General features: G+C 40.6%; 1 protein-coding gene across 15 annotated transcripts in view; it reads left to right on the top strand.

The window, feature by feature from the left end:
* dock7 (dedicator of cytokinesis 7) overlaps positions 1-26,802 on the top strand; it is a 91,462-nt gene that overhangs the window by 40,476 nt on the left and 24,184 nt on the right. For 5 of the 15 annotated variants that reach the window (XM_061883673.1, XM_061883670.1, XM_061883672.1 and 2 more), the window contains 13 exons: positions 231-400; positions 4,228-4,320; positions 9,583-9,672; positions 11,900-11,995; positions 12,132-12,272; positions 12,470-12,583; positions 13,234-13,401; positions 13,654-13,793; positions 15,032-15,201; positions 23,598-23,776; positions 23,916-24,098; positions 24,369-24,528; positions 26,605-26,701. In XM_061883673.1, the coding sequence (XP_061739657.1) occupies positions 231-400; positions 4,228-4,320; positions 9,583-9,672; positions 11,900-11,995; positions 12,132-12,272; positions 12,470-12,583; positions 13,234-13,401; positions 13,654-13,793; positions 15,032-15,201; positions 23,598-23,776; positions 23,916-24,098; positions 24,369-24,528; positions 26,605-26,701 (1,801 nt within the window). The remainder of the gene's footprint in view (positions 1-230; positions 401-4,227; positions 4,321-9,582; positions 9,673-11,899; positions 11,996-12,131; positions 12,273-12,469; positions 12,584-13,233; positions 13,402-13,653; positions 13,794-15,031; positions 15,202-23,597; positions 23,777-23,915; positions 24,099-24,368; positions 24,529-26,604; positions 26,702-26,802) is intronic. The other 10 variants (XM_061883680.1, XM_061883679.1, XM_061883677.1 and 7 more) reach the window with 3 other exon arrangements.

Below are 26,802 nucleotides of genomic sequence, written 5' to 3'. Positions count from 1 at the left end.
TTCTGCTATTCATGCAGATATCAGCCATATTTATATACATTGATTCCTAGTCACTAATTCTGTTGCTCCCATTTTGCAAATACAAAAGTATTACTTTGGTTAAGAGATAACAAATTCCATTGACATTATTGCAAGTATAGATGTTCTCTCTAAGAATCTGCCCATATGAGGTTGTGGCTAGACAATTTTAGTAATAGTAGTTGATTTATTCTATGTGTGTGTTGTACCAGGCCCTGGAGGGCTGGGATGTTCTGTTCACTATGCCACCATGGCTCGATCAGCAGTTCGACCAGCCAGCCTTAACCTCAACCGCTCTCGTAGCCTTAGCAATAGTAACCCTGATATCTCTGGTACGCCCACTTCTCCTGACGATGAGGTTCGCTCCATCATTGGCAGCAAGGTAAGTTTGTCAAACATGCATGTCCTGCTAACCTTTTATCTCAGAAATCATTTTTACCCTGTTTCTTATGTACACAATAAAGCAGCTTGTACAGTCATGGTCAAAAGTTTACATACACTTGCAAAGAACATAATGTCATGGCTGTCTTGAGTTTCCAATAATTTCTACAACTCTTTATTTTTTTGTGATAGAGTGATTGGAGCATATACTTGTTTGTCACAAAAAATATTCATGAAGTTTTGTTCTTTTCTGAATTTATTATGGGTCTACTGAAAATGTGACCAAATCTGCTGGGTCAAATGTATACATAAAGTTAAAGTAAAGTAAAGTTAAAGTACCAATGATTGTCACACGCACACACTAGGTGTGGTGAAATTTGTCCTCTGCATTTGACCCATCACTTTGATCACCCTCCTGGGAAGTGAGGGGATCAGTGGGTAGCAGCGGTTGCGCGCCCGGGAATCATTTATGGTGATACAGCATTGTTAATATTTGGTTACTTGTCCCATGGCAAGTTTCAATGCAATAAGACACTTTTGGCCATCTACAAGCTTCTGGCAAGATTCTGTTTGAATTTTTGACCACTCCTCTCAACAAAATTGATGCAGTTCAGCTTAATATGTTGGTTTTCTGACATGGACTTGTTTCTTCAGCGGTGTCCACATGTTCTCAATGGGTTTTAAGTCAGGACTTTGGGAAGGCCATTCTAAATCTTTAATTCTAGCCCTATTTAGCCATTCCTTTACCACTTTTGACGTGCGTTTGGTGTAGAGCTGGGCAATATGGCCTTTTAATAATATATTGATAATTTTAGCTCATGTCAAGATACACGATATATTGCTCGATATTTTGCCTTAGCCTTGAATTAACACTTGATGCATATAATCACACCAGTATGATGGTTCTATGTGTCTACATTAAAACATTCATACTGCATAAATATATACTAATTTTAAACATTCATGCAGAGAGGGAAATCACAACTAAGTCAATTTACCAAAACTGTATTTATTGAACAGTTATTAAGCAGTGGACCAAACATTCATGTCATTTCCAAAACAGAAAGTGCAAAAATTGTCAGGGACATTTTAAACTAAGCTGTTAGTGCACTTTTGTGCATGATATCACTAAGATGACATGTCAAAACAACACTAAATTCAAGTGCACTTTTGGTACAGAACAGGACTACAATAGTTTAAAACAAATAAAGTGCACTTTCGTGCATGATGTCACACAAGATATTTCAATAACTGTCAAATAAAAATTAGCTGCATAATAGGAAATCAAATTGCATGTCCTTCGCTATGTCATAGGTTACTGCAGACATTATCTCCTTTTGTTGTTGACTATTTTTTTCATACGAGGTTGACCTGGAAATGGAAGACGCCATGTTCATTTGGGTCAGTGCGTTTTCTTGGGTGTGGCACCGGCCGAGATGGTGACATGCGGAGTTTCAAGCACTCTTCATTTTCTAGCGGGTGACTTTTTAAAAGCTACAAATTAGTAGTGCTGCTACTTTTTGTAGCATAGCTTTTGCCGCTTACTTGACATATTACGGTTGTCTGTTCAACATCTTCGGTTGACTTTTCTTGGGAATTAAATATTCCTCCATTTGTTACCAGATTCGCACCTTCTTTCTCTCGTATTACTACTCGCACCACTGCGCTAGCATCACAGCTATCTTTAAACATTCGCTACCTCTTTGCTCCTCAGTAGGGTATGACGTTGCACGTGCATCAGTATGTGACGTACGTAGGAAGGCGCGCTTGTTTTATGTCTCTGTGAGAAGGAGAGACAAGAAAGAGTGAGAAAAGCCTGTAGTGTACTGCCCGCTGCTAAAAACAACTGCGTGAGAACGTATACTCACTATATAGTAATGTTCTATATCGCACAGAGACAAACCCGCGATATATTGAGTATAGTCGATATATCGCCCAGCCTTAGTTTGGGTAATTGTTCTGTTGTAACACCCAACTGGGCCCAAGACCCAACCTCCGGGTTGATGATTTTAGGTTGTCCTGAATAATTTGGAGGTAATCCTTCTTTTTCATTATCCCATTTACTCTCTTTAAGGCACCAGTTTCATTGGCAGAAAAACAGGCCCAAAGCATAATACTACCACCACCATGTTTGACGGTAGGCATAGTGCTCCTGGGATTAAAGGCCTCACCTTTTCTCCTCCAAACATATTGCTGGGTATTGTGACCAAACGGCTCAAATTTTGTTTCCTCTGACCACAGAACTTTCCTCCAGAAGGTCTTATCTTTTGTCCATGTTATCAGCAGCAAACTTTAGACAAGCCACACGCTTGACTGTGGACACTGACACCTGTGTTCCAGCAGGTTCCAATTCATTGCAGACCTGCTTTTTAGTGGTTCTCTGTTGACTTTTGATCATCCTGACCAATTTTCTCTCAGCAGCAGGTGATAGCTTGCATTTTCTTCCTGATCGTAGCAGTGACACAACTGTGCCATGCACTTTATACTTATGACCAATTGTCTGCACAATTGTTCTTGGGACTTTAAGCTGCTTTGAAATGGCTTCAAGTGACTTTCCTGACTTGTTCAAGTCAATGATTAGTTTTTTCAGATCTGTGCAGAGTTACTTTGACTTTCCCATTGTCGCGTTTTTAACCGTGTGTAATGACTGCATCACAGGAGCCCTATTTAAATGGTTTCAGAGAAGTTAACAGGTGTCGTCAATCATAATCACTCACATGAAGTTAAGAGGCCATGCCATGAAGCTAATTTGATTTGAATGCAACTTTTCTACATCACCAAAATTGATAATGTATGTTGCTGTATGTATACTTTTAACCCAGCAGATTTGGTTACATTTTTAGTAGACTCATAATAATTTCATAAGAGAACAAAACTTCATGAATGGTTTTTGTGACAAACAAGTATGTGCTCCAATCACCTTATCACAAAAAAACAACAACAGTTGTAGAAATTATTGCAAACTCAAGACAGCCATGACATTATGTCCTTCACAATTGTATGTAAACTTTTGACCACGACTGTAACTCTGTTGGCCACTTGATGTCATTGCACTCTTTGACTTCCGTGCACACATTGCACGTGCTTATCAAACTTCAATATTTACTAGCGCTGACATCTAAGGCCCATATTGATTTTGTGATGTATTTTAGATATCTCGTATAACACTGACTTTGTCTACCTTCCATGCTCACAAGTGACCTTGAAGTCTATTTCATCAGCATGTAAACTAGATATAGTGTGTAAATATCAGTCTGGACATCTTATCGCTAACCTGTTATTCAGCTGCATGCTGTGAAGTAAATGCACAACTCTTGTCCATTCGATTTTGATTGAAAAAAAGTATAGAAAAAGTTGATTATATTTTAGTGTCACACTGTACAGGTAGCATTATTCTACGTATTGCTCTGGTTCTTTTGTGAATGTTATTATTGTACACATCTTTACATGTACTGTATTGTGTTCATTATTACTTTTGACTCAGCCCCAAATTATTTTTAACCAGTGAGTGAGTGACTGGTGTATTGTGATTCTACAATGGTTGTGTTGAATTAGAATGTTTCATGTGCTGCTAATACTTTACTTTTCTATTCTTGTTTCTGAGGGAGGGGAAGTGAATTCTTATTAAAGCATGAAATAGTTATTTACTGTGGTGATTTTTTTATTTACTGACAGATGAAATTTTTGGCCCTTGTAACCATCCCGCAATCCTGACCTCTAAACATTTTTAACTTGTGAATATTCCTTCCCTCCTCCTTCCCTCCATGCTGCTCGCTTATTGCCTTGCTTCCTGCCTGCCTTGTGTCATTTTGACCATGGCCGCCCTAGGGCTTAGACCGGTCCAACTCTTGGGTACACACCATGGGTTGTAAGAGTGCCCCTTGGGGATCCAGCCCTGGGTCTCCACCAGAAACCATGCAGGTGGTTTTATGAATGCCCCACCCTCTGCATTGCTTCATTTGCTCCACTAAAAATAACCCACCATGCTCACCCTGGAAGAAAACTGACATATTTGGAGTTTTGGTGTTGTGTTGCCATGATCCATCTTATTAAAAGTTATTTAGTTTGCACACAAGTAGTACAAGACAACATGTATTTTCCTGTTTCTCAAAATAGACAATTTTACTATACCAAAACTTCATAATATTTCAGTTGTCTACTAAAATTACAGTCACAACTCTCTCATGATCTCAAAAATGGGAATGTCAGCTTGCCCCCATGATCACCCCACATGCAGATGGTGTTTAATCTTATAGTCAAGTGCGTCCCTACTGAACACCTCTCTTTTTCTTGTAATTATTATGTATTATGAATATACAGTACTGTAGTTGGTTTATGCAGCGGTTTCTTTGACCATTCCTGTGGTTATTTGGACTGAAATAATGATAATTATTGTTTTTGATTTTAACACATTTTTGCTCACTAATACTAACAAAATACACTACATTATCTGATGATACTAGAGTAGGCTATAGATGAACATGCTGTAGTTGCACTTTCACATGTTTTTATATTGCAGTAAACACCCATATGTTATACAAACCCCATTTCCATATGAGTTGGGAAATTGTGTTAGATGTAAATATAAACGGAATACAATGATTTGCAAATCATTTTCAACCCATATTCAGTTGAATATGCTACAAAGACAACATATTTGATGTTCTAAGTGATTAACATTTTTTTTGCAAATCATTAACTTTAGAATTTGATGCCAGCAACACATGACAAAGAAGTTGGGAAAGGTGGCAATAAAAACTGATAAAGTTGAGGAATGCTCATCAAAAACTTATCTGGAACGTCCTACAGGTGTGTAGGCTAATTGGGAACTGGTGGGTGACATAATTTGGTATAAAAACAGCTTCCCAAAAAATGTTCAGTCTTTCACAAGAAAGGATGGGGAGAGGTACACCCCTTTGTCCACAACTGCGTGAGTAGTTTACCATGAATTTATTAACGTGGACCCTGACTTAAACAAGTTGAAAATCTTATTCGGGCGTTACCATTTAGTGGTCAATTGTACGGAATATACTGTACTGTGCAATCTACTAATAAAAGTATCAATCAATCAATCAGCAAATAGTCAAACAGTTTAAGAACAACGTTTCTCAAAGTGCAATTGCAAGAAATTTAAGGATCTCAACACTACGGTCCATAATATCATCAAAAGGTTCAGAGAATCTGGAGAAATCACTCCACGTAAGCGGCATGGCCGGAAACCAACATTGAATGACAGTAACCTTCGATCCCTCAGACGGCACTGTATTAAAAACCAACATCAATCTCTAAAGGATATCACCACATGGGCTCAGGAACACTTCAGAAAACCACTGTCACTAAATACAGGTTGTCGCTACATCTGTAAGTGCAAGTTAAAGCTCTACAATGCAAAGCGAAAACCATTTATCAACAACGTCCAGAAACGCCGCCGGCTTCTCTGGGCCCAAGATCATCTAAAATGGACTGATGCAAATTGGAAAAGTGTTCTGTGGTCTGACGAGTCCACATTTCAAATTTTTGGGGGAAATATTCGACAGGGAAAGCGAACCATCCAGACTGTTATCGACGCAAAGTTCAAAAGCCAGCATCTGTGATGGTATGGGGGTGCATTAATACCCAAGGCATGGGTAGCTTACACATACAGGTTTTGGAACAACATATCCTGCCATCTAAGCGCCGTCTTTTTCATGGACGCCCCTGTTTATTTCAGCAAGACAATGCCAAGCCACATTCAGCACGTGCTACAACAGCGTGGCTTTGTAAAAAAAGAGTGCGGATACTTCCCTGTCCCGGCTGCAGTCCAGACCTTCTTTTTTTTTCTTTGTCAGGAAAAAGGGAGGTTTTATGGGTTGGTGCACTAATTGTAAAATCCAAAAAAAAAAAAAAAATGTATAAAAAAATTCTTCTGCGGCCCGGTACCAATCAAGTACCGGGCCGCGGCTCGGTGGTTGTGGACCACTGCCCTAGATCACCCCCTGGGAAGTGAGGAGAGCAGCGGGCAGCAGCGGTGTCGCGCCCGGGAATCATTTATGGTGATTTAACCCCCAATTCCAACCCTTGATGCTGAGTGCCAAGCAGGGAGGCAATGGCTTCCATTTTTTTATAGTCTTTGGTATGACTCGGCCGGGGTTTGAACTCACAACCTACCGATCTCACGGCGGACACTCTAAAATGGATGGATGGATAGATAATCACCGCGGTAAAACTTATGATAGTTAGTTATTATTAAAGGTTTGAATGAAAATGATCAAAAATCATGATTTAATGCCCCACTTTAATAAACTGAAGGTTGAATGCTAGCTTACATTCTTACAGGAAAAAGAAAGAGACATTATCTGCTTTCCCCATTCAAAAAAACAACATACCCAATCTAAACTTATATAAACACATTGCTGTCTGAGCAACTAAGCTTTTCAATTGTGCATATTTAACCTACAAGCTGTGGTCTCTTAGAACACAGTGATCGATATATACTCAAGAGGTGTTTTTACGTTGCGTTCAAGGACGACGCCACAACGACCGCCAGAACACTCTTATCAATGAAGCATAAGAAATACAAAACATGCAAAATAGTGGTCTTTCTAACACTGGGTTTATTTATATTAGTTATTTAAAAGAATTAAACGATTTTAGTGTGAATAAAGGGAATAAGCGGTAGGAAATGGATGGATGGATATAAGGACTTCAACAATTACACAATTCAACAATACCACGATAATATAAAATGTGATCACTTTGGTCACAATAAGAGTGATATGAAATTTTAAGTCTGTTACTTCCCTAAAACACAGCTTTGCATGTTTTAATTAGGCCCCGTTCACAGTGTCATGGTTAGGATGACGATTGGCATCTTGGAATGAAACATGGAGCTGTCGTGGTGAGCGTATTACATGACATCTGACCTTGACATGAAGCGTGTCTGCAATGGCAATTGTAGAGAAACTGTGGACGGTTCAAAAAATTGCTACGATTCAATTGTCTTGCTAATCGCATCTAGTCTCCTCAGAACCTGTCAGAACGCAAGCAAGCATGGTCCCTAATTGTGTTCATCGGGATCAAATAGGGGAAAAAAAGAAAAAATGCTCCAACTTGCTGAGTTGCAATCCGATTCCATATGTTACGCACAATTAGATAACATAATTATAACTGATGACCTGTTCCAAAGACATCACAATCAGATACGCTTAGCTGCACTCCCAACTGCTTCACTACTGCTTTTTTGGCCCTTCTGTCTGACTGGCGTAGTAGCTGCTCCACTTCTTGCTCTAGGGCAGGGGTGGCCATTACGTCGATCGCGATCGACTGGTCGATCTCGGAGGGTGTGTCAGTCGATCTCAAGCCAGGCATTAAAAAATATACATAAAAATGAGCAATCATCAATCATACCAAGACTTCACTTTCGTCAGTTGTTTGACATTCTCGGCACCCGAGGATCTTGTGAGATGACGCTGGCTGCTGCGAGCTCATATTTAAGAAAAAAATCACTAACAGGGCGGACGCAGAGAAACACAATTTATTTCTAGAGACTTCGTACCTACTGTCAAAACTCTAAAGACCGACTGCACAGTTCCTGTCTTCACCATAAAAGACCTGTTTCAATCTTCCTGTGCTAACAAAATAAGAGTCTCAGAAAGCTAGCGTGCACAAGCTAGCAAGCTACGGAGTTTGATGCCAATGTATTTCTCCCCCACCCTCAGCGACCGCTTTCTCACTTGCTTGCCCACCCGCACTCTCACTGACGTCACTCACCTGCTGCCAGACATTAAAGGGCCACACACATATGCTACTCTCATAACAAAGTGTTTAAAAACGAGTATGCAAGTTGGACAAATGAGATGCCAAATCCAACCATTTTCATGTGGTATTGGACAGAAAGGAGGACTTTTTTTTTCCTCCATTTGAAAATGCGGACGTTATCAGCACCACTGTCTAATTCCAATCAATGCAAGTCATCAGAATCAAATACACCAACTTATATTCTTGTCTTCATGAAAGAAAGGAATCTATGTGTGTTAAACATGCTTGTATTATCATTAAACACCATTAACTTGTTAACAAAAATGTCTCTTTCATAAATAAATAAATATAAATTATAAATAGGAATGAGGTAGATCTCCTCGACTTGGTCAATTGAAAAGTAGCTCACCTGCAGAAAAAGTGTGAGCGCTCCTGCTCTAGGGCAATGACATCACTATATAATAGTATGCTAAATGTGATGTTTTCTTCATCAGAAGCTCCTGCCATGGTGAATGTCCTTCACGAAATAAGCAAGGACCATACATCAGCCTCTTTTCTTTACCAGGTCTCTAATGGGCACCCGAAATCTTTTCAGAGCACAGTAGAACGTAACTGACGTATGAGAACGTACAAGAGCACATCAAATCGGCGCGCCAATTGTATTTGATCACATCTGAACAGGTCAACCATTGCGTCAACCATCTCGTCACAAAACCTAATCAAATTATCTTCTGAGGAAAAATGTAATCACTGATTCAATGACCAGCTATGAGTAGTTAATCGTAGTGATCAGATGACAGTGTGAACATGGCATAAAGTATGAACTTGAAATACATTTAATCAGGGAAACTAAAAGTTATAATTATAATGGAAGAAGTGGAGAAAAAGAGTGGTGTTCATCAGCCTCTTCCTTATCATAATTATGTCATCATTTTCCTATAATCATAATTATTCATTGTCTTTAATTTAGCCCCCGCTCATTTGCATGGGTTCCTACTAACCTCTCATTCCATTCACTGGAGCATGTTCTATGAGAATGAATGAGTCTGTCTGTGTGTTCTTTCTCACTTTCTATCTTCATATGTGACTTGTCCTATGTTGATCTGACACAAGTAACATACCATGCCATGTGACGTCCACATCCAGCATTATTAAAAGCAAGAACCCTTAATTATAAATCACAGTCTCATAAGAGGCTACATTACAATATTTGTATTTTAAAACTTATTATCCAGTGCCACAAAATGTTAGCCATGTTGTGTATGTAGTTGTTGTGTGTCCGTGTGTGTGTGTGTGTGTGTGTATGTGTGTAAGACATCATAGAAAGGAGTTGTTTGTAGAGATCCAGACACCTTTTGCTTTATACTGTAAAGAAAAGGTGCAACCATATGCTCTTGTTGCTCCTCCACTAATGTTGTTGTCACCTTCCATTCATTCCACCCATAGGCCATGGAGCGCTGTGGCAATCGCATGTCTTCGCACACAGAGAGCGCCAGTTTCTTGCAAACTTTAACAGGACGGTTACCCACAAAAAAGGTAGAGCCACTTGCATTGGGGGAGGAAAACATCACATCCTCTAAATTCCCCCTCACTTGTCTTGTCTGTGGATGTACAGTATGGCTCCGGATTGCTCAGTGTTGTTTGTGGTGTGTGGTGTCTTGCTGAATGTCAATGATCATAACTGATTGTTTTGAACCTTTTTAATGGAATGAATCTTGCAAGTACTGTTTTTTCCAAAACGGTGTGTGTGCTGTTTATGAATGATCATCATTATAGGTTGAGCAGAATCTCAAAAGATGTCTGTAATCTGTCAACGTGAGACCTGACATAATGAATATCAGCATGTGTTGTGTAACTATTTTCTCCAGAACATTTGAGTGCTTCTCAAGGTTCGCTTCCTTGTTTAGTTTTAATTAAGTACTCTTAAAGGGTCAGGAAAGAAATCATAGCAATTTCAAATGTACAATTTTAGAAGGCACTTCTTACTTTTAATTTAAAATATTTCAGACAATTAAAAATGTCAGACTTCAATACTTGTAAGATTGTGGTCTTGAGTAAGTGTTTGGTGGAGAACATTTTAAAGAAATGCACACATTAATTAAAATTAGGACACTTAATTTGTATTACCACACAAATCAGATACACACTGGCATTTCTTACTTTTTGTATCATCGGCGGTAAGTAGCATTGTAAACTTATATATAATTTGCATGGCCATAAGACTGCATGATGCCTATGGTTGCATTCTGTTTTATTTATTATTTGTGTGAAAATGTAGATAATACGTATCGGATTTGTTTTGTTGTAAATTCTGCTTAAATGTTTTTGCTTCACTGTCCCTTTATAACCCGATTTTTGAGTCTGTCTTTGTTTCTGTGGCGTTCCTAAATTGCAAATGAAACCATGCCCCACCCTCTCTCAAAGTATCATTTATATTTTGAAAATGTCCACTGTTTAAATAAATATCTGGAAGTCGTCACTTCAAAAAACATTACGTTGAAAAGCTGTTTTTTTTTCGCAGATTTTATGTCATTGTTTGTTGCACATTGGTGTTATGCACATGCCACGATTAGACAAAAATAAAACATTATCTTACCTTTTTTGTGTTTTCTCGTAGCCTGAATAAAAGGGGCAGAAGTTCCTCCTCTTCTGGCTGAGATATTGACTTAATGTCTAAATAAGAGCGTCCACCTCATTGTGATGTCACAAAGTAGTCAGACTGCAAAACCCCCATTTTGAGAGGCATCCAGAAATGCGTGCAAGCTCACGCCAAAATGCATGTACATTATGATTTGACGTTTTGGCATTGTTGAACTAAAGTGTCCAACAATGTAATATTTATAAGTCAGAAAAGACAAAATTCATCAAAGGTCCCCCTTAAGCAGTAGCTTGTGTTGATCAATTTTAGTGCCTAACTAGACTGTAAGGATTTAACGATTACCGTGATGATAAACCTCTGTACACTCCTGACGACTACTTTTACCGTTTTAAATTTCTATTTTTGTAAAAACCGTGATTGATTACCTCACTTTGAAAAACTCACTGCACGGTGACATTGCTTATTTCCGGAAAGAGCAACTAGCGTGCTAATCGCTAGCTATCTTAGATGATAACACAAATACAAGACACATTAGCATCTTTTCCCATTTTGCCTTTATCATAAAAAAAAAAACCCTATAAGAGAGAAAAATATTTGTTTCTTCTGCCAAGGAAAGTATATATATATATATATATATATATATATATATATATATATATATATATATATATATATCCTCGGCACAGAACCCACAATTAGCGCTTATAATAACAATATCACTAATACTTGGTTAATATTCAAATTACGAAATGTAAATTGAGTGTAGTTGGCGCTTTGTGAATGGTTATTTATCGGATTTTATGGGCAAAATAGTGGAATTTGGCTTCGCTGTAAGTAGACTATTATAAAAACATAAATCCGTCGTTATGTCTTTGATAATGACTGTGAACGTCAGGCAATATTCCAAAGAAGTGCAGTTCCCCTTTAAGAGCACATTCAACAGTACCATGATAATAATGATAACGGTGATAATTATGGCTGAAATAACTGTCATTTTAAGTTTTTATATATCGTTACAGCCCTACTAGACCCTTGAATGCATAACGTGTAATGTTGGCTGCAAACGATTCAACTGACATTCTTGTTTATCATGTACATTTTGGTATTTTGTTCTATTCATCCATGTGATCGCCTTTGTTTTTGCTACCTTCCTGTCATTTGCAGCTCTTTCATGAGGAGCTGGCCCTCCAGTGGGTGGTGAGCAGTGGAAGCGTCAGGGAGGGAGCTCTCCAGCAGGCCTGGTTTTTCTTTGAGCTGATGGTATGAAACATCCGCTGTCTTTACTCATTTAGAGGCCCGATAAATGCATGTCCTCTGCAAGTCATAGCAGACCCTGTATAAACTTCATTACAACCCAGTATTCTGTGTGTTTATACCATGGTTCTTAAAACCACAGGTGAAGAGCATTATCCATCACCTTTACTTCGCTGATCGCCTGGAGTCGCCCAGAAAGAACCGATTCCCAGAACGCTTTATGGATGACATTACAGCACTGGTCAGCACCATTGCTGGTGACATTGTGTTGCGTTTCCAGAAGGTAACACATTGAGACAAACATATCCATTAAAACAGATTTAAGCCACATTGACTAAACTGTGCAGCTTGATTGGAGTAACTGATGGAATATTGATAATATTGCATCTCTTTTTGTATATTTTGACTTCCTGTGTTCTGATTCATTCTTGTTGTATTTGATAAAGCAGAACAATTATCACTTGTGCTTCTTGTTATCAGGATCTGGAACTGACTGAGAGACTGAACACAAGTCTGGCTTTCTTTCTGAATGACTTGCTGTCAGTCATGGATAGAGGGTTTGTCTTCACTCTTGTCAAAGCATACTGGAAGCAGGTAAGTACCCACTTAGGATTTTTGAACATAAAATATTGCGTTTTTTTCATATTACAGTTAATTAATTAACACAATTGCGTCTTTAACAGGGTTCACAAATCGAAAAATGTTTATATTGAAGCAAATTTCTTCATTAGAAACTGTAAACATTAATAGTAGGTTGTAAAAGCAAACAAAGTAGCAATTAGTACAGTAGCCAATGACAGCACTGCTCTGCTGCACGCACACAATGGGTGGATGAAACGTTTGTATATACAACAAAGCATATTTCACGTGGCCAGGAAGTACAGTGGGAAACACAGCAGTGGCTTCCCACTGCTCGTCAAGAGGATGGGTTATTTGCAGAGACACATTTCACAGTACGTTTTACGTCTAATGAATAACGTTCAATGCATTTAATATTATTTGTTTCATGATAAAGACAATAATTGTCTTTGTCATTGTCATGACCACACATAATTTATATATTAGTCAAGTGAAAATGGTTTTAAGATTGTTGTTTGATAATTCAATTTATGAGAAAGTATTTAAAACTCTTGAGTTATGAGTTATTACAAATTAGCAAAAGTAAAAACACATGCAAAATATAATTACTTTTGATTACACATTTTCTCTTTCTGTATTAAATTAAATAATGTTTCTTTAAACAGGTCTCCGCCAAGATTTTCACTCTGCAAAACCCAACCTTGGAGTCTCTGAGACTTGATTTCTTGAGAATAGTGTGCAGTCATGAACACTACGTCACTCTTAACCTTCCCTGCAGCTTGCTCACACCGCCTGCCTCACCGTCACCGTCTGTCTCTTCAGCGACTTCACAGGTCAGATCTTAAATTGTTGCTAAATTTGAATTAAAAAAACATTGCAACTGTTACTGTCTTTAATAGTTTAACTAAATTGATACCAAGCTACTTGTTTCTGTTATGTAATCCATATACTCCATTCAGTAACTAAAGCCATCACTAGGATCGGAACTGTAATTTAGAAAAAAACACATTTCAAAATAATCCCGAAGGTGATACTGTGGTTCCTTTTTCTTTGTATGTATGTGTTTTTCGTCTTCTTTGTCACAGAGCTCTGGGTTTTCGACACATGTCCAGGACCAGAAAATTGCAAACATGTTTGAACTGTCTGTGCCCTTCAGAGAGCAGCACTTTATGGCTGGGCTGGTACTGTCAGAATTGTCCGTGATACTGGACCCAGACAATGAGGGGTTAGTATGTGCAGGGTACTATAACTTCCATTATAAGGATTGAGTGACTGAATAATAGTTAAAATATCATTAAGTACAGCTTGGGCAGTTGAACCTTGATGCCTATTTACTTGGAAATAACTTGTAAAATGTGTTTAATAGCTCTACCAAATTGTAGTTACCGTATTTCCTTGAATAGCCGCCGGGCATGTAATATGCGCCTGCCTTGAATTACGGCCGGGCAAAACTCGCTCCCCAAATTAATAAGCGCATGCTTACTTTTACCGCCGGGTCAAATTTGTGACGTCACGAGTGACCCTTCCCCTGCCGTCATTTCAAAACGGCGGAGGAGTTATTATGCTTTTACTGTGTGTAAAACCAGGGGTCTTGTTCCACAGCCATACAGATCACACTAATGGTTTTGATACAAAACAACTTCAACACTCTTAATAATATGCGCCACACTCTGCAAACCCTAACCAAACACATTTCTGGAGAACATATGCCCTGCAACACGTCACAAGCGCAACACAACACCTACCCACAATGCAATGCATCCACTACTCCTGGCTACACCGTCCATACACCCGCTGGCACCAAACCCCCCCACACCCCCCTCCGTGCGTTGGTTGAGGTGGGCGGGGTTGGGGGCGCTTGTATAATATATCCAAGAGACACGGATACACGGCATTATGGGTAATCCCTATGCTGCGTTTAGAATGTGCCACAGAGCCAATGCTCTCCAGAAATGTGCTTGGTGTGGGTTCACAGAGTGTGGCGCATATTAGTAAGAGTTTTAAAGTTGTTTATATCACAAACATCAGTGGAAAAGGTATGGCTGTTGACCAATTATGCATTGCAATCTCGTACAAAAAGCAGGGAAATGCAGGCGTCCGGCCGGCACGCAGACAGCATGGTGTAAAGGTAGGCGCGATGACATGCTGTAGAGCAGTGGTCCCCAAACACCGGGCCACGGACGCAGAATAATTTTTTATTATTTAATTTTTTTTTATCATACTCAATTTTTTACTGCATGCCATTGGTAAGCACAGGGGTGAGAAGAGGTTTTAAAATTCTTAACGCCTGCTTACTTTTACCGCATGCTTTGAATAGGCGCAGGAGTGAGAAGAGGTTTTAAATTAATTAGCGCCCCGGCGGCTATTCAAGGAAATACGGTATACAAAAATTACATTTTCTAGCTGTGAGCTAACTATATCTCTAACATCTGTGTTTATCATATTGTTCTCCCTTTTGTCTAGGATGTTTGGCTTGCACAAGAAAGTTGTTAGTGTTGTTCATAACCTCCTGTCTAGCCATGACTCCGACCCCCGTTATGCGGATCCTGAGGTTAAAGCTCGGGTTGCAATGCTCTACCTTCCTTTGATTGGCATTGTCATGGAGACGCTGCCTCAGCTTCATGACTTTACAGGTACTAATTAAAGCCAATTGTTGTATTTATGATAGCCATACGTTGGTGTCTATTTTACTCAAAAATGTTTTTGTCCTAGTGTGGGACAATATACTCTTCAGAAGCATAGCCTAGACTAGAAGTTATCACTTGACCTAAATTATGTTTGTGCTTGCTAAATGTACCTCATGTTCCCTACCTTTAGTATATAAACACCATTTCTCATCCTTCCCTCTGTCTCTTAAAGCAATATACTCAGATTTATAGCATAAACGTTCCAATATTTACCTCTACCATTATATTGGGTGGTCCCCAACCACCGGTATGGGGACCGGTACCAGTCCGTGACGCATTTGCTCCCAGATCGCACAGAAACATTAATTGATTTATAAACTAAAACATTTTCTCCAACTGAACTTTCTCCAACTTGACTAAAACCACCAATAAGATTGTTTATAGATGTGTATTACATTTCCTGACAGGAAGTTACCCTTTGTTATAGTACATTAATGCACATTAATGAACATATACAATTTTTATGTGTCAGGTTGTAGCCAAATGGTAATTTCCATCTACAGAGTTGTTGTAAATAGCAGGGGTTCTTAACTTGTTTGACCTCAGGAGGACCTACACTACAGAGGGACTCGGGGGCCACTCCAATGTTAGTAATTTTACTCTTGATTTTGATCAAATTAAGTAAAATGATATATCTGACTTACTTGCAGTTCTCTAGCTTGTAAAATGACATGAAAGCATGTGTTAATTACGAAGATTTAATTATTAATTTAATAAATAAATGTTAGGCTTAGGTCATATTTATTAGACAAAATACATGTACATACAATATACATGATGTTCTGCTAAAATGAATAAACTAGATTAATATTAAATATGTTTTTTTAACCAAACTGTCAATGAAATTAAAGTGCATATGAAAATACCACTTCAGTCATAATTTTTGCCGTTAAGAAATTTCTCTATGAATTTAATTCTGGTTGTTTTGTATTGTCATTACTACCACAAGTGGTAGAAAAGTGTATTACAACCAAGTACAGCTGTGGCCTATGGGGACCACAGCTGAAAATACACATATATTACATTCCATGGGTAGCTAGCGACCCAACACTGGTATATAGGATATGCCATCAATGTGCCAGTGACCATCTTTTTACAAAGAAACACACCCAGGGTTCTCATTATTTCAGCGTTATAGTGAGTTGATTTTTCATGCTAATTGTTTTGCTGTTTTTAACTGCCACACGTGAAAAGCCGGTCCGTGAAAATAATGCATACATTAAACCGGTCCTTGGTGGAAAAAAGGTTGCCTTAATAGAAAAACATTTGCCACCTTTAACAAAAGTTTTGGCTTAAATACTTTACAAACACCAAAATAAAACAGAAATTGCCTCAGTTTTGAATAACGTGTAACGATATTATCATTTCAATATGAACAAATGGCCTAACATCATGGTAAATGCAATTAGACTAGACTTAGACTTCTTTTTTATTGTCATTAAAGTTTGAACTTTACAGTACAGATAAGAACAAAATGTTGTTGCATTAGCTCATGGGAACCTGGAGGTTCTGCTGCAAAGGCTGCGGAACCTCTTTCTAGAGTCCAGCAGTGAAAACAGTCCTTGGTGGGGCTGCAACGATTCATAGATTACATTGATTAATCCATTAGAAAAAAAGGCATACTTTTTAATCGGTTTCGTTGCTTAAATCAGTGGTTTTAAAACTTTTTTCACCACATACCACCTTAGAAAACACTTGGCCCTTCAAATGGTAATGACCAACGTTAAAATACTGTTGCATAGTAAGCCTAAATATTCAATACAAACAAGGCATAGGTTTTATTTAACAAGTGTGTTTAATATTTTTGGACACTGTAACATTACCCACAGTTTGAACAGTAACACTGTTTTCATATTTTATTAAGGGATTTATTGGCATACCACTAAGTGGAACCCGTACCACAGTTTGAGAATAACTGGCTATGTGAGTAAAATATGAAAACATTGTTTCTGCAAGAATGCTGCAGCGCACATGAGAATGGTGCAGCTAGTGGTAATGTAGTTTGTGCTGCCAGCAGTGATGTGGCCTGTGTGTGTGTGTGTGTCTATGTGGAAACAGCGCAGTGCCAATAAAAAAAGATTGCTAAAGAAAAACGACGACAAGGTGGAAATAGCAAAGGTCCCAGAGAAATCGAGAGAGAAGTTTTGCGATTACTTAAAAGATAGATGTCGTGGTGAAATGTTTGCACTGTCAAAAAGGTAATATTTCAAAGCAGCTCTGCGATGATGCAGCACATTACCAGAAAGTATACTGCTTTTTTAAAGAGCAGCAAATAAGAAGTAACAAGGAATAGGAAGTAACAAGGTCAAAGTCTACATTGGCCGCTAACGCCACCTTATATACTTGATTTTTATTAAAAATATTTTATTCAAACACATGCGAGGACATTTTAGCATCAACTGTGTGTGTGTGTGTGTGTGTGTGTGTGTGTGTGTGTGTGTGTTAATGCTACCAGGTTGTTCGCCTGAAAATCAAACATCAAACATTGTGTATGTGTTCAATTCTTAAATACATTGTCACCCTATTTATCATACCTTATCAGAGAGCTTTTTGTTTAGTTTGGTTCTTTGTTATCCGTACCTGGTTTGAGGCTTGACATTTTTTTTTTTTGTACTTTTTCTTTTTTTAAATATAAGTACTAAATATCTCCTCTCTGAGCTGCAACCTTATCGTGGTAGAGGAGTTTGCGTGTCCCAATGATCCTAGGAGCTATGTTGTCCGGGGGCATAAAGCCCCCTGGTAGGGTCTCCCAAGGCAAACAGGTTCTAGGTGAGGGATCAGACAAAGAGCAGCTCGAAGACCTTTATGAAGATGAAAAACCATGGACCCAGATTTCCCTCGCCCGGACGCGGGTCACCGGGGCCCCCCTCTGGAGCCAGGCCCGGAGGTGGGGCACGATGGCGAGCGCCTGGTGGCCGGGCCTGTTCCCATGGGGCCCGGCCGGGCACAGCCCGAAGAGGCAACGTGGGTCACCCCTCCAATGGGCTCACCACCCATAGCAGGGGCCATAGAGGTCGGGTGCATTGTGAGCTGGGCGACAGCCGAAGGCAGGGCACTTGGCGGTCCGATCCTCGGCTACAGAAGCTAGCTCTTGGGACGTGGAACGTCACGTCACTGGGGGGGAAGGAGCCTGAGCTAGTGCGCGAAGTCGAGAAATTCCGGCTGGATATAGTTGGACTCACTTCGACGCACAGCAAGGGCTCTGGAACCACTTCTCTCGAGAGGGATTGGACCCTCTTCCACTCTGGCGTTGCCGGCAGTGAGAGGCGACGGGCTGGGGTGGCAATTCTTGTTTCCCCCCGGCTCAAAGCCTGTACGTTGGAGTTCAACCCGGTGGACGAAAGGGTAGCCTCCCTCCGCCTTCGGGTGGGGGGACGGGTCCTGACTGTTGTTTGTGCTTATGCACCAAACAGCAGTTCAGAGTACCCACCCTTTTTGGGAACACTCGAGGGAGTACTGGAAAGTGCTCCCCCGGGTGATTCCCTTGTCCTACTGGGAGACTTCAACGCTCACGTTGGCAACGACAGTGAAACCTGGAGAGGCGTGATTGGGAAGAATGGCCGCCCGGATCTGAACCCGAGTGGTGTTTTGTTATTGGACTTTTGTGCTCGTCACAGTTTGTCGATAACAAACACCATGTTCAAACATAAGGGTGTCCATATGTGCACTTGGCACCAGGATACCCTTGGCCGCAGTTCCATGATCGACTTTGTAGTTGTGTCATCGGATTTGCGGCCTCATGTTTTGGACACTCGGGTGAAGAGAGGGGCGGAGCTTTCTACCGATCACCACCTGGTGGTGAGTTGGCTGCGATGGTGGGGGAGGATGCCGGACAGACCTGGGAGGCCCAAACGCATTGTGAGGGTCTGCTGGGAACGTCTGGCAGAGTCTCCTGTCAGACAAAGTTTCAATTCCCACCTCCGGAAGAACTTTGAACATGTCACGAGGGAGGTGCTGGACATTGAGTCCGAGTGGACCATGTTCCGCACCTCTATTGTCGAGGCGGCAGATCGGAGCTGTGGCCGCAAGGTAGTTGGTGCCTGTCGGGGCGGCAATCCTAAAACCCCTTGGTGGACACCAGCGGTGAGGGATGCCGTCAAGCTGAAGAAGGAGTCCTATCGGGTCCTTTTGGCTCATAGGACTCCAGAGGCAGTGGACAGGTACCGACAGGCCAAGCGGTGTGCAGCTTCAGCGGTCGCGGAGGCAAAAACTCGGACATGGGAAGAGTTCGGGGAAGCCATGGAAAACGACTTCCGGACGGCTTCGAAGCGATTCTGGACCACCGTCCGCCGCCTCAGGAAGGGGAAGCAGTGCACTATCAACACCGTGTATGGTGCGGATGGTGTTCTGCTGACCTCGACTGCGGATGTTGTGGATAGGTGGAAGGAATACTTCGAAGACCTCCTCAATCCCACCAACACGTCTTCCTATGAGGAAGCAGTGCCTGGGGAATCTGTGGTGGACTCTCCAATTTCTGGGGCTGAGGTAGTTAAAAAGCTCCTCGGCGGCAAGGCCCCAGGGGTGGACGAGATCCGCCCGGAGTTCCTTAAGGCTCTGGATGCTGTGGGGCTGTCTTGGTTGACAAGACTTTGCAGCATCGCGTGGACATCGGGGGCGGTACCTCTGGATTGGCAGACCGGGGTGGTGGTTCCTCTCTTTAAGAAGGGGGACCGGAGGGTGTGTTCCAACTATCGTGGGATCACACTCCTCAGCCTTCCCGGTAAGGTTTATTCAGGTGTACTGGAGAGGAGGCTACGTCGGATAGTCGAACCTCGGATTCAGGAGGAACAGTGTGGTTTTCGTCCTGGTCGTGGAACTGTGGACCAGCTCTATACTCTCGGCAGGGTTCTTGAGGGTGCATGGGAGTTTGCCCAACCAGTCTACATGTGCTTTGTGGACTTGGAGAAGGCATTCGACCGTGTCCCTCGGGAAGTCCTGTGGGGAGTGCTCAGAGAGTATGGGGTATCGGACTGTCTTATTGTGGCGGTCCGTTCCCTGTACGATCAGTGCCAGAGCTTGGTTCGCATTGCCGGCAGTAAGTCGAACACATTTCCAGTGAGGGTTGGACTCCGCCAAGGCTGTCCTTTGTCACCGATTCTGTTCATAACTTTTATGGACAGAATTTCTAGGCGCAGTCAAGGCGTTGAGGGGTTCCGGTTTGGTAACCGCAGGATTAGGTCTCTGCTTTTTGCAGATGATGTGGTCCTGATGGCTTCATCTGACCGGGATCTTCAGCTCTCGCTGGATCGGTTCGCAGCCGAGTGTGAAGCGACCGGAATGAGAATCAGCACCTCCAAATCCGAGTCCATGGTTCTCGCCCGGAAAAGGGTGGAGTGCCATCTCCGGGTTGGGGAGGAAACCCTGCCCCAAGTGGAGGAGTTCAAGTACCTAGGAGTCTTGTTCACGAGTGAGGGAAGAGTGGATCGTGAGATCGACAGGCGGATCGGTGCGGCGTCTTCAGTAATGCGGACGTTGTACCGATCCGTTGTGGTGAAGAAGGAGCTGAGCCGGAAGGCAAAGCTCTCAATTTACCGGTCGATCTACGTTCCCATCCTCACCTATGGTCATGAGCTTTGGGTCATGACCGAAAGGATAAGATCACGGGTACAAGCGGCCGAAATGAGTTTCCTCCGCCGTGTGGCGGGTCTCTCCCTTAGAGATAGGGTGAGAAGCTCTGCCATCCGGGAGGAACTCAAAGTAAAGCCGCTGCTCCTCCACATCGAGAGGAGCCAGATGAGGTGGTTCGGGCATCTGGTCAGGATGCAACCCGAACGCCTCCCTAGGGAGGTGTTTAGGGCACGTCCAACCGGTAGGAGGCCACGGGGAAGACCCAGGACACGTTGGGAAGACTATGTCTCCCGGCTGGCCTGGGAACGCCTCGGGATCCCCCGGGAAGAGCTAGACGAAGTGGCTGGGGAGAGGGAAGTCTGGGTTTCCCTGCTTAGGCTGTTGCCCCCGCGACCCGACCTCGGATAAGCGGAAGATGATGGATGGATGGATGGAAGTACTAAATAGTGATTCTCTCATGGTAAAAGTAAATGTTATGCTCATTCAGAAAGAAAAGAAAAAAACAATTTTCCCTAAAAGACGCATTAAGGCTACAAAGTGTGTTTTATTTGATTACTTGAATAATCGAACAAATGCTTTGGTAGATTAATCGATTATTAAAAAAATCTATGGCTGCAGCCCTAAATGCACTAATCATCTATTACAGTTCTTAATTTTTTAGGTAAAATTGTATTATTTATGTGTCATAAGTGCCTTAAAGGTTTTATTGAGGTTGAAACCAGAATCTATCTTATCATCAAATTTTTTTCAACAGAGGCTATCAAACAAAAGACTTTGAAACTAAACTGAATATATAGAAAAAATAAAGCATTTCAGGAAATGAAGTATTTTTCCACCATTTTCCATAATTTTAAAGTTATATTACATCAAATCAACTTATTAGTTTAATAGAAAATGCTTTTATTCTTAAGTGTCATATACAAATATTTACTGTAATTAAAATAAAACGTGTCCATGAGGTACATAATAATAATATTGCTTTGAAATACAAACTCCGTTTCCATATGAGTTGGGAAATTGTGTCAGATGTAAATATAAACAGAATACAATGATTTGCAAATCCTTTTCAACCCATATTCAATTGAATGCACTACAAAGTCAAGATAGTTGATGTTCAAACTCATAAACTTTTCTTTTTTTTTTTTTGCAAATAATAATTAACTTAGAATTTAATGGCTGCAACACGTGCCAAAGTAGTTGGGAAAGGGCATGTTCACCACTGCGTTACATCACATTTTCTTTTAACAACACTCAAACGTTTGGGAACTGAGGAAACTAATTGTTGAAGCTTTGAGAGTGGAATTCTTTCCGAAATTTGTTTTATGTTGAGCTTCTGTCGTATTTTACGCTTCATAATGCGTCACACATTTTCGATGGGAGACAGGTCTGGACTGCAGGCGGGCCAGGAAAGTACCCGCACTCTTTTTTTTTTTTTTTTTACGAAGCCACGCTGTTGTAACACGGGCTGAATGTGGCTTGGCATTGTCTTGCTGAAATAAGCAGGGACATCCATGAAAAAGACGGCACTTAGATGGCAGCATATGTTGTTCCAAAACCTGTATGTACCTTTCAGCCTTAATGGTGCCTTCACAGATGTGTAAGTTACCCATGCCTTGGGCACTAATGCATCCCCATACCATCACAGATGCTGGCTTTTGAACTTTGCATCAATAACAGTCTGGATGGTTCGCTTCCCCTTTGGTCCGGATGACACGATGTCGAATATTTCCAAAAACAATTTGAAATGCGGACTCGTCAGACCACAGAACGGCTGTACAAATTGTTCAAATCGCAAAAAAGATAAACGTTTCTTCAGAGTTCCTCGAGAGGTAATCAAAAAAGGGCAGAAGAGTGCAAGATTTTACAAAACAACGATGAGAAAAGCAGCTCCAAGGGAGCAGAGTCCAAGAATGCATGAGTTTGCAGTTATTACTTTAGGGTTTGTTTGACATACATTTAATGATTATTATTTCCCATTTAAGTGATATCTTGATTTTATCTGTATTTCTTTAACACATATTTGCTCAGAGTATTTTGAAAAGCATCAACTCGGCGAATCTAAATAAAAGAAAGCAAATGTGAGCAAAACTTGAGAGTTGGGTTTTACCAAAGGCAACAATCATAAATGAAGCTTTCAGCACACACACAATGTTGACAGTTATATTTATATTTTGATAATGACGAGGAAAAACACACTACTCATAAACGGGCTGTGCAACAGCAACAATCATGGCTGTAGATGCAAAGTTAAATCATGAACTGCAACCTTACCCGAGCAAAAACGATGCATATTTATATTGATACCAATTTCCTTGACCCAGTCACACACAAAGAAGTTGTAAACCTCCATGCTTTTCTAAGTTTCCATCTGTTTTGTGGTGTAGAATGGTATCAGTAGCACAGTAGTGTCTGGGTGCGACTGACGTATAATCCTTGATATAACTCGACAAATCTTTTTTTGATAAAGTATGGGGATCTATTCCATTGCATAGTCTGATCTTTTGCTCGTATCTGCGTTTTGCAGGAAGATTTAAGCCTCTTTTGTACTCAAATAATTGGTATGCTGCTTGCTGTACAACAGCCACCTTGGTTTGGTTGACCACCACTGTTTTCACTTCCGACAAGAAGTCACGTGACAGAATACAAGCAATAGACAGACAGATCCCCTTTGAAAATATGTCATTGATAAAACACACGAACACTGTTATGTTTTATGTCAGTATGTGTCTATTGTTCTACATAACTTGTTAAACATTATCCTCTCCTTTTACTAGAGTCCCTCAATCAATGGGGTCGATCTGGTGGTACCCAGGGAGCAGCTGTGAGCAGCAATGGGGAAGATGCGGAGGGAGAGGCAAACAGCATGATTAATCAAACCGTTGCCATGGCAATAGCAGGCACTGCCACTACCTCTCCGATGTCCCGCCCGAGCAGCTTCTTGTTGAATTCGCAGGTAAAAGATAGGTTTTTTTTGTTCTCTTCCAATGCTTTTTCTTTCACTCAACAAAGTTGAATTTAATATTATTATTAATTACAATCATCAACTGTGTGAACACTTATTTGTCATCTTTTGACATTTTCACGGCCTTTAGGCGAATCGACAGCATGGAAGCTTCTCGGCCGAGTCAAGTCGCAGTCTACTCATCTGTCTACTGTGGGTGCTAAAAAATGCTGACGAGCTGGTGTTGCAGAAGTGGTTCACAGATCTTTCAGTGTCGCAGCTCAACCGCCTATTAGAGCTCCTCTACCTCTGTGTCTCTTGCTTTGAGTACAAGGTAGGATACATGACATCACTTTCTCTGCAACTAATTTACTTTGGCTACTGTTTTTTTTTTTTTTTTTTCAACAAAACGGCCTGCTTTCTTTTTACAGAAGCATGTATTTTTATTCATCAATTTCTCATGATTCATTCTGCTTTGCTATTGTCTTTTATTTCAATGCATGTTTCTAAACAATTAATCTGCTTTGCTTCCTGAGTGCTGTGCTGCAAATGACTTTCCTGGGTTTTTCTCTTTTGCCACTCACTCTTTACTTCTGGATACAAGGCCCATGTTGTGTTCACAATGCAGGGGAAAAAGGCGTTTGAGCGAATGAACAGTCTGACCTTTAAGAAGTCTAAAGACATGAAAGCCAAGTTAGAGGAGGCCATACTGGGTAGCATCGGTGCCAGACAGGAGATGGTGCGACGCAGCCGTGGACAGCTAGGTGAGTTCATCAAGCACACGCGCTTAAAGAAGAAAACACAAAAGTAGTTTTTCCTCCAAGCAATATGTATGGTGTATTTTGCACAAAAAATGTTTTGCATGGCTATAGATGTCACCTAGAGGTAGAAAGCGTACCTGATTACAGGTTTACTGTTAAGAATTGTGGTGAAAATGTGGCTAACAATTACGGCCGTCCCATATTTCACTTATATCGATATCGGAGCCCTAAGAAAATTGCACAGCACAGATAACACATATTTATATTATTTTGTAGTGTGGAATGTTAGAAAAAGGCTTGATTAAGTGAAATACTCAGAACAATGGTCTTTATTGTAAAACCTTGACCTATTGAATAATAACTGTCTGGAACGGACATATGCCGTCTTTACATTGAGGTAGAATGGTAATAGTTTTTTAGTAACACCAAGTGACCACGAGGGATGCCATCAATTAAAGATTTACATAGTTGAATCTGATTCGAAATTTTTCACATGGTCGACAATCAGTCAAATCTATAGCTTTGAAAAGTCTGTAGATGACTGACAGAAGACTTCAATCTTATAGAAGTAACACTCTTTCATTGAAGTGAACAAAACACATATCTTATGTGTGACATTTTCCACTTCAAAGACTTAACCACTAACAATTGAACACTGTAGAGATTGGATAGTTAACTGAGGTGTTTGTTTTTGTCTCACCCAGCACAGAGAATAAATCAAACTTGACTAAATGGAGGGAGTACAAGTCATAAAGTTTCCATATATAAACCTGCAGGAGAATGGTCACCTTTATCAGGGGATAGCTACAACTCTAATGCGAGGTGGCTGTGTCCAAATTTCGGCAAGTACCATCGTTGCCAATGGCGGGATTCTGCCGGTCCGAGTTGCGTGGTGGCATTGCAAGCTCCGTGTGTGACAGCAGCACGCAAACCATGTTGAAACATTCTCCCAAATCCTATTAGTACCATTGTTATGTGCGCAGACAAATGGAGGAAGCCAAAATGTAGCCATCTTTTTATTAGACCCGTCACTCTAGGTAAGAGTGAGCACTCTGAAGAAGTATAGTGACAGCCGAAACTGTAAGCAGGTAAGAGTTATCTCTTACTCGATAAAATAAAATTTTCTTTACACAGCAATCTCTTACCAATATCTAAATAAAATGTGATGACGGCAATCAATATGTCCTGCCAAACATACTAACTGTACACAGAGTCCCAAGCAGGTATTCAGTGAACAAAGGAAGGACGGTTAATGTTCGACGATTCGAATGTAAAGTTGATAGTCAAAGCAGACTCCTCTGAATTGAATCCTCGATGATTCAAAGGCGGCCCTGGTGGCCACAAAAGTTAATTATGTTCAGCTCATGACGCAGTAAGTTGAATGACACGAACATGTTTGTGTTCGGGTACTTTCTAATACGCTTCTACCTTGGAGTAATATGCTATTATATTTATATGATACTTGTTGATATTGGCACGTGGTGTTTTAGAAGGCAATATCGTTTAATTAAGGATACTTATTACATAGGTCTAGATCGTATACTATTGTGTGCCTAGCTTTTGTGTAGCTGTTAGCTCGTAATAGCCTAAAGCCTACCATGTTTAACGTTTGTAAATTACTTCACTAAAATACAAGAAAATATCAATCTTGTGTGCTTAATAACTGATTCTGATTACTGGAGGACATTTAGCTGTTAATTGCCTGTCGACTTTTGCACAAGTAGTAAACACGCTGCAGGACTGGTTGTGTTGGAATTCAGTTTCAGTTTATTTCGAACATGCATACGATACAATGTAACGCATCACATATTTACATTTGTTTCAGTACATCACGTCCGAAAAGGAGTAGGAAAGAAGCAGAGTATAAAATCTTGAAATCTTAAAAGTGCTCTTAATCTGGGATTTAAGATACAAGTCGATACTAGCTTTTTTGATGATATCTAACCACTATCAATATCGGATATTATTACTACGAACAATACACAGGCCTGTAGTTGTGAATTAAATGACTCCCCTACTCTGTATGCATCCACCCTTTATACAAAATGAATAAAACTAATAAAAATGTTCTTTGTTTAGAGCGGAGTCCATCAGGCAGTGCCTTTGGCAGCCAGGAAAATCTGCGGTGGAGAAAGGACATGACCCATTGGAGACAGAACAGTGAGAGATTAGATAAGTAGGTTTTGTGTTAATGCAATACGATCTTTCTTATTCTATCATTTACTATCTTCCAAAAACAAATGGAATCTCACCCAGGTTAATTGTTTTATGTTAATT

Source organism: Nerophis ophidion, linkage group LG22, assembly GCF_033978795.1.
Source record: "Nerophis ophidion isolate RoL-2023_Sa linkage group LG22, RoL_Noph_v1.0, whole genome shotgun sequence".
Classification (NCBI taxonomy): domain Eukaryota; kingdom Metazoa; phylum Chordata; class Actinopteri; order Syngnathiformes; family Syngnathidae; genus Nerophis; species Nerophis ophidion.
The sequence above is the reverse complement of the archived record's forward strand: the minus strand, read 5'-3'. Positions and strand labels throughout refer to the sequence as shown.